General features: G+C 34.3%; 1 protein-coding gene across 3 annotated transcripts in view; it reads left to right on the top strand.

Moving 5' to 3' along the window:
* Positions 1-8221, top strand: part of LOC119835488 (calcium-binding mitochondrial carrier protein SCaMC-2) — a 26220-nt gene extending 17999 nt beyond the window's left edge. The window contains exons 1-5 of one of the 3 annotated variants that reach the window (XM_038360338.1): positions 859-1151; positions 5100-5258; positions 5585-6161; positions 6858-6967; positions 7623-8221. In XM_038360338.1, coding sequence (XP_038216266.1) covers positions 1065-1151; positions 5100-5258; positions 5585-6161; positions 6858-6967; positions 7623-7697 — 1008 coding nt within the window. In that variant the 5' untranslated portion in view covers positions 859-1064 and the 3' untranslated portion in view covers positions 7698-8221. Of the gene's footprint in view, positions 1-858; positions 1152-1212; positions 1305-5099; positions 5259-5584; positions 6162-6857; positions 6968-7622 lie in introns of those variants that run through there. The other 2 variants (XM_038360339.1, XM_038360337.1) reach the window with 2 other exon arrangements.
* The last annotated feature ends 1197 nt before the right edge of the window (positions 8222-9418 follow it).

Raw genomic sequence — 9418 nt, 5'->3', positions numbered from 1 at the left:
GCAACTTTCTGAGGCATTTTACGAGTTATCGACTGGGAGGAACTTGGTCGTGAAAATCTGTCGCTGGCTCACGGACTAGAAGTAGCGAAATAAAAAATGAAATCAATGTCATAGAACAGAAATGCATACGTCACACGGCCTTGCTCTTTCTTTGAGATTTCCACGAGTTCCGTTTCCTACAATGTTGTTTAAACAATTTAAAAAATGTTGTTATAGCATTATAGTGTTGTAAAAAATATGATACTTACAAAAAGCCAAGCCCCCTGAACTAGTTTTGTTCTGAATGCTAATATATTCTGTCTTTTAGCATACACAAAACCTGCAGAGAGAAATATTTATTTTTAGAACAAAACAAATTTACAAAGTTAGTTTAGGGTTCCATTGTTCAATGTAAATATTATATGATCACGCTTAATGACGCAAATATAAAATTCATGCAGAATTCTTGTTTAAATATAGATATTTTCAGGCTTGAGTAATTCATTAATTTGTATTGAATATAATATTTTAATTTCCTGCTACATTTCTCTAGTAATTTTAGGTTCCTTTTGAACAATTTACTGGAGTTTGTTGATACTGTAGCAAAAGAGTTCAACTTAAACAAAAATATGTTAATTTGAGTAATATAAGTAATACTACTTAAATTTTATACTTACGTATTGGATATTTTTTTGTAATAGGTCTCTGAATGTGTATGTATGTATAATCTAGTACAGAACCCGCAATGTGATCTCTATTGCACTTGGCCGACTTTTATCCATATCTACCGGTAATGATAAAGCGCCGTTTGCTACTTTCAGGCGACGATATGCGGTTTAAAGCACGATGACGTCTGCATCAGGTTTAGTCACTGCTCAGTGTGAGAATGTCCGTTGGCATGTCTGTACGCGTGCACGGCATCGTTATCGCGCTCCTACGTACTCGAATTAGTTAATTAAATATAAATATTATATATTTATTACATCTCGATCTGAGAAAGTTCCAAAGAAGCAATCCAACTGTGATTTATTTATATTAGTTAATTATATTATTTATCTTATTTGCGTTATTGTAAACTAGATAAAATGTCTCTGGAACTGGAAGAAGTGACGGGAGCCACAGGCGATGTTTTCGAGGATTTTCTGTTCGTGTTTCGTCGATGTTTGGCAAAGGTAATTATAATCTAAATTCGGGTTACCTACAGTGCATAGAGCCGATGCCAATTTATTCATCGCGGCGATTCCGGCTCGTTCAGTCTCTTACTTGAATATCTTTTAAAAATGGATTTCCATGTGTATGGTGATATTTGGGATTGGATACTAAAGGTACTGAATGATTCCATTTTCCGAATGTCTTCGTTTACTCGCACTCGATTCACATCTCCATTTTTTCCCGCGTACATAACCTATAAGGAAAAAGATTCACCAACTGTATGGCCACATGCACGCTGTTGCCAAGGCAACGACGAAAATTAAGTTTCTAGAATACCTAGCTGGTTCATTCATATTATAATTAAGTAATGTGGATACGATATTGAATAAAAAAGTTTTCGTATGTCGTATCTATTAGCAATCTTGATAATTATTGCAAATTTACTTAGAATTATGTTTCGAATTTAATTTTGATTTCCAATGTGTTACGCCAACTACATTATTTAATAAACAAAATGACATTTTTGCATAGCGAATTGCATGGCATGATTATTAAGAGCGAATTTTGTTTGTCACTTTTTACTGTATCCATGTCTACTTTCTCTTCAATTAAATATAGACATTTTATTCTAAATATTTGATCATTAATAAATACCAAATTGCTGTGCGACTTTTTTTACTCATTCTCCCATAAATTAATGTTAGGTGATAACCGTGTTCTTATACTATTTTAAGAGAAGCTAGAATCCGCGCAAAGATTTATTTTTATCCAACCTCACGACACTTATCTAACATCTGTGTGTGGCCTCTCTGTCTTCCTGAATTGTGCACGTTACAAACAATGCCACGTTTATGCGTGTTAAATCAATCTACAAAATGATAATATGCGGAATGTAGAGAACATTTCGCACCATATTCGTCATCAATTTCGGCCTTATCTCTGACGTTGGTGAGTGGTTTCGGTAACAGAAACGAGGACACGGCGACTGTCTAACTGCTTACACATTCTAGGCGACATCCGGCCTATAATATATATATTTATGTTGCGCGTATACTACATAACATTCCTTAACATCTATATCTTGTGTATGAATCTGATGGTATACCAGACGTAGATATTAAAAAAATAGAGGAATAGCAACTCCAATAAGTGTGTCATTGTTTAAATATGGGTTTTCTGATTTAGTAGACTTTGCCTTCTAATCGTCGACCTATAATATTATATACAGATGACGTAGCTGCGCACGCGCCGAGTTATTGGTGAATTGCGTCATTCATTATGCTCGTGACTGCATTATTTGATACGATTACGGGGAAATCCGTTTTGATTTGAATATTTAAATTACAAGATTTAATGACAAATTTTTAAATTGTAATTTGAAAATTTTAAGAATTAACGATTTTACATAACGATAGAACTAACGTACCATTAAATACCTATTTTATTTATCGTTATAAAAAGATACACGTGTATTTATAGTTGACGTACGTACGTAGCACTCCATCTGACATCCTCGTGATTCTCAATGTTACATATTAAACATTTCATTCAATACATACTTAACAATTCACGAAGCCAATTTCGTTGTTTTAAATTATACGTACTTCATATTTACCTAGTGACCATTTTCGTCATTTATCGAATACCAATTCAAACTGATGAAGTAAATACGAACTCTTGTAACTTGTGTGGCAACATTTATAGACGCGTGATTTAAATGTCATTGTGTCCTTTCTAAATTCAACATTTTATATAAAGATCAATTCAGCATTTTTGTTATTATTTAATCTAAGTTTGGTTGTGCAGAAAACTTCAATGTGTATAGTATAGGATTGCCAGACAATCTTATCATAAGAGTAATGACATCAGGGATAGTACGACTTGATAAAGTCATGAAGTACTACTAAAGAAAAACTGATAATACATTAAATCAATTGCTTTATAATTACCAGTTAGTAGCTGTAAAAAGTCTTATGAAAACGTATCGATAGTGTAACATTTAATACATGCATTATCCGATTGAAAAAATAAATGAAAGTTTTTTAAATAAATAATCTTTATAATAATGATATTTAAAATTGTGTAAAGGTCTTTTATCAAACTATTTATCTATATGCATGAATGGCTCCGTCGCTATGCGATTATTCTACAATTTATATCACTATTTAAAAAAAATTGTGAATCTTCAACAATTTCGTGTTCATAATTACAATAATTATCTGTTGTTGCAAGACATTGACCTCGTTGCGAGCCTCAGAGAACGTATTCACGATAGGTTTTTTGTGATTAAAAAATTTGTACATATATTGTACTTTTCATTGCGATTAAACACGAAATCGACTGGATGGTTTTCCAAGTTGATTTCGTTATATAAACATGTAAATAATAACCAATGAAACTAGCAACTGGCCAATTAGACCAAACATACAATGCACTCATTGCCTTTAGCTAATGAAATTTACAACCTAAACTGGGATTAATATGTATTAGTATACCACCTACACCTAATTGTGCGAAGTAGTTTCGGTCTTGTCATTCGAAACGACCTCGTCTCGTTCATGCAATCATTCAAACGAATAGTTAGGCCACTGTTAAGTCCTTGACATCAATTTTGGAACTAAACGTAAAAGAATTCGTGCTTTTGCATTAAACCTCTTTGGACCCCTAATTATCTTATTAATAATATATAATAGAATTTGGTCCTTAACTAAACTTTTTGAATAGAGCGAAAACTTATTTCATATAAGATGCATTTGTACTTCTATTTTAATTTAAAAGACTCACAGTGGTTACAGTTCTCTAACATTATACGTGTTAATACTTTCTATGTTTAGAAATTAAGACGAGAATTTCACTTTCTAATTATGACGCAGCGGTATTTTAAATCGCGCGCAAAAAATTCGCATATACTTATCAAGAAACACTGTTATGGTGGCGAAAGCGTCAAAACCGGAAGTTGCATCCAGGCTACACACCGTAGATTCTCGGATCACACTAGAACAATGCTATGATTTTTTGTGATGTCTTTCCATGTGTAAAATTATCCAAATTTCAATTTATATTTGGTCAATCTCGTCGTTCAATTTATATTTGGGCAAAGGTTAACTGCAAAAGTGCATCTCTTTGATATGTTTAACAGCTATAGGAAAGACCTTTTTAGGTCCACGAGAGTGAAAATCATAATAAAAAGTACATTTTGACATTGTCATACTTTGGCCATTAGGAATATAAACGGATCACAAAACAATTAGTAAAGTTTTGGTCGAAATTTCAGGATTTTATAATTATGAAAGCCACGGCAGAACTGTTATTAAAATTTATCGTTAATTCAGGTTTAATAAATATTAAATTTATGTATTGGAATTACTTCCTAACTTTTCTAGTTATGTTGTTCGATTGGGAAAGAAACTTCTTTTTACCTATGACGGTAACTAACTTTATATAAATCAGTCACTATATAACATAATGGTAAATATAAGATTTTAAATTATATGAAATGGAATATGATCTTTTTTTATAATTATTTAATTATTGTCAGAGCGAGCAGTTAACCCTAAAGACGAAAGTATGGACTAGCAAAATAATGAAGCGTAAAAAACATAACGAGTGTCCAAAGGATGATAACAAGGATGATAACCATCTGAGCCCCGAATTAGTTAATACCTATTTATTTTTATCACACGTAGAATTTACCACTTGCTGTCTAATTTTTATGTACGGTAATGAAATTTTTTCTTTGTCTATGAAAATGTTTCGTTTTCATCCAACTTGTGGCAGTTTAGAATTTTTTCAAGCGATACACATCAAACAAACCCACTAACTAAGGGTCAAAGGTGACGCGTGCGATTTACAAGCCGTGGTCTAATCTCGGTCGCAAGTTTAATTTTTAATTATATCTGCTCTCGCGTTCGTTGAATTACTTCGAGGAAATATAGTTTTTTGTAAATAGCAATTATATTTATTTACAGTATCTCGACATCGGGGAGGATATGAACGTACCCGATGACTTCACACAAAGTGAACTGCAGACTGGGAAATGGTGGCGACATTTACTAGCTGGCGGCATCGCCGGCGCGTTCAGCAGAACGTGTACGGCCCCACTTGATAGACTTAAAGTATTCCTGCAGGTAATTACATTGTTTGTTATTTTTTAATGTGCAGAAGACAAGATCTTAGCAATGACACTATTATCCAAACTCTAAGATATTGTAATATTGATATGGCTCTTTGCCAACGTGGCGTCTTTTATACATTTTTGCTTTTTCATTACAACGTACATGCTACCTAAAAATAAGTCATTTGTAAACAAATATCATCTAGGCTACAGCCAGTAAATTACATTTTTTAAATGAAAAAAAAAATCAGTCATTCGTTTATAATTTGTGTTTCACATAATGTGTTTTACGATATGCGTGATATGTATAAGATATATATTGCGTTTTCATTGTTCCAGGTGAATCCAACCAGGGAAAACATGTCGAAATGTTTGGCGCGGATGATCAACGAGGGTGGCGTGACGGGTCTGTGGCGCGGGAACGGGATAAACGTGATCAAGATCGCGCCAGAGTCCGCGATAAAGTTCGCCGCGTACGAGCAAGTAAAGCGGCTCATAAAGGGAGACAAAAAGAATCACCCGCTCGCTATACACGAGCGGTTCATAGCCGGCGCGTCGGCCGGAGCAATTAGCCAAACTGTGATCTACCCACTAGAGGTGCTAAAGACAAGATTAGCTTTAAGGAAAACTGGTCAATACCACGGTATCATGGACGCGGCGCGGAAGATATACGCGAGAGAAGGACTGAAATGTTTCTACAAGGGATACATTCCAAATATTCTAGGGATAGTGCCTTACGCGGGCATAGACCTGGCGGTGTACGAGACGCTCAAGAAGAAGTACATTAGCAAATACCAAGCGAACAACTCGCAGCCCGGCATTCTGTTGTTGTTGGCGTGCGGCAGTGCGTCCTGCACCTTGGGACAAGTGTGCTCCTACCCCTTGGCCTTGGTGCGGACGAGGCTACAAGCTCAAGGTTAATGATTTGGCACTTGAATTTTCAGTGATTGCGATCGAGATTCACTATCAGTTTCACAGAGATCCAACCCACACTCGACACAAATAGGCACTGCAGACACAAACGTGTCTATTTGCTTTACTTCCTCTTTAATGCATGATATGACCTCCTCTAGAAATGCAAACACGTTATTTCAATCCGTGTTTCAATTATTTCTTACAATCACTCTATATAATTATCTATTCTTATGAGTCAGCCTGGAGGATAAGTGTTTACCAAAAATTGAAAATCAGATAACTTAAACTAACGTTTAATCTGTAATGACTTGACTGATTTGAGTTCTAAATATTTTAGAAAAATAACGAATTTAATTCCATGATCGAAACAAAATTGTGCAAACGAGATATAGTTGCCTCGTAATGATGATATTCAATTCATAATAAATTTAAAAAATTATGATTAACCGGTGTTAAGTTTTTAATTGTGAACTCTATTATATATTGTACTAGCTGCACCCGGCAAACGCTGTTCTGCCTTACTCTTATCATTTAGGGGTATGAAAAATAGATGTTGGCCGATTCTCATAGATACCGGATAAGCACAAAAAATCATCAAAATCGGTCAAGCCGTTTCGGAGGAGTCTGGCAACGAAAACTGTGACACGAGAATTTTATATATTAGATATTAATACATGTATTTCTCTCAATATCACAGAGCGATCAGCGAAAGGCGCAGAGGGCACAATGAGCGGTGTGTTCAGAGACATTGTACAGCGTGAGGGCTTCCGTGGCCTTTACCGCGGCATTACACCTAACTTCATCAAGGTAATTATCTATGTCAATACCACTCGGGGATTATACAAAGCTTGAGTTACTTATGTGTGGGGAATGTTGAAGGGAAATTACTAAAGGGATTTGGTTCTTTGAGAATTAATGTATAAAAATATTCTACATTTTTATGATATAGTTTTTTTTGGGGAGTATTGTCACTATTTATTTATAGTAATGACATATTTTATAGAATAAAAGGATGTTACCAGCTATTGTAATAAATGATAAGCGCTCCTGAATATCCGCTACTAAGAGGATTTTGTTTGATTAATAGCAAGTTAATGTATGGGGATAATGTTTATACAATTCAGCATATAAATATAATTGATAATATATTTAATATCATAAAAATATCAGAGTAAGACTAGAATACGTTCATTCACAAATTCCCACCAGCCATCAAAGATCGTAACCTTTCCTACTAGTAGTGCTATTCGCGGTCTTTCTACGACCCATTTCAGACATGAGTCCTTCACAACGCTAATACTACTCAGTAATTTAATGATTGTGAAAGCAAATAAAGAATTGTTTTATTTTATTAAAGATTAAATATAAGAAAAAAGTTATTTTATCTGTGCATGGTTTGAAATCTAAGCTTACTCTGGTATCATGTAGCAGCTCAAACTAATCGTATCGAAATCAATAAAAGGTGATCCCCGCCGTGTCGATCTCGTACGTGGTGTACGAGTACGCGAGCCGCTCGCTTGGCGTCAACATGACGTGATTCCCGCGCCGCGCCCGCTGCACTCGATCTACGGACCGTCGTCCACTCGCCGCGCGGCCAGTAATATCGCTCTATCGAAACATCGCTCGCACGTCGCCCGGAATCGACGCTCGACACCGATTGGCCAACGCAACACAGCGTGCGCGGTGCCGCTGTCACGCTCGACGCTGATTGGTCAAACGCAACACAGCGAGCGTGGTGCCCACTACGCTGATTGGCTAAATACAACCCGGCGTGCGCACTGTACCGCGATATACCTCTATACCGCGCCACACCCGACCGGTGCCTCCTTAGAGCGATATCACTACAAATCAACATTCTAATCGCATTAGCAAATTTTGCATTTGTAAATAGCTCTCCTTTACTCTAAGACTATTTATTGAATTTGTGACTTTTCAATTCCATTAGTTTTTGTCTCTTGACGTTGAATGTTATTTATATGAGCAGGTATTGGTCTGAGTTTGAAATCCAGTGCAATGCTGGAAAATAATCTGTGATTATAATAAATTATGTATTTTTTTTTAGTTTTTTCTTTTTCTTTTTATTTATTGACCTTGCCCCTTACGTATGCTATATTGCAATATCGAGGTTAATTTTATTGCTTTACTTTTAATTTTTTTTAAGCGAGGTAACTTTTTATTTAACTGGTCTCTTGTTTCGGCTGTTACTAAAATTTTCATTACCATTTTTAGATAGAATATATGAATAAGTTGTAACGGTTGCTTTTAAAATTGTCTACTCTGTCTGCCAAGATTATAATTTTCATTAATTTAAAGACAACGCATATTTCAATTCACATTTTCACATTTGACTTCCAATAAATTATCATAGCGAAATAGATGCGGGCATTAAGCCACTTGGTCTGATTAAATGCTCTCTCTGATGCCTTGATTTTCATGAGAATATGTTCAAATTGAAAGAATCATGTGCTTCCACATCGAAATGACCTTCTGAAAGGACCCAAAGAATTTCTTTTGTCTTAATTTTATTTGTAAAGTAATGCATTAGATGCTAATAAGACATTTAGTTAGAAATAAATTGAAATAATCTTAATAACTTATTGTGATTACTATAATAAAAAAGATTTTGTTTCTTTGTAGGTACGTACATATTTGTTAATATAATTGGCGTTGTATTCCTTTGCAAATAATATCGTATTAGATATCTAATATTTTTATAATTCCTATATAAAGGTGTAATATTAAATGTTATATACATACATATTTATAATTATAGATATTCAAACAAATATTTTAGATTGAGAGCTATATAAAACCTGTATCTGAATTCGATTTGAAATCGTAATACAGATAGCCTGAAAAAAATAACGTGCATTTCCATGTTAATCTTAGAGCATTCGATTGTCTCATGTCATTCATGAATATTGACATCGATTGTGATTTTTCGTTCTGTTATTTTATAAGCATTTTGCTATAATATGTAGTCTACTATGAAATTCATTAAAGCAATAATATTTCCATGGTCTGTTGTTGTGTCGAGCAACGTTTTATAGTTTTTGCTGTCTTATAAGATATACTCATTTATTATATAATTATGGTGTTAATATACTGTAGGAATTACGTGTGATATTGGGTTATATTTTAATGTTTTAAATCGGAATTAAGGTTGTTTTATAGTACTTAGTGTGGAAGAACGGAAGCATACCAATTTGATTATGTTTATTTAATAGCATTAAACAGTCCAGAATAAGTAAGAGTATC

This window comes from Zerene cesonia, chromosome Z (genome assembly GCF_012273895.1).
Source record: "Zerene cesonia ecotype Mississippi chromosome Z, Zerene_cesonia_1.1, whole genome shotgun sequence".
Taxonomy (NCBI): Eukaryota; Metazoa; Arthropoda; class Insecta; order Lepidoptera; family Pieridae; genus Zerene; species Zerene cesonia.
This window is presented reverse-complemented; position numbering and strand designations above follow the sequence as displayed.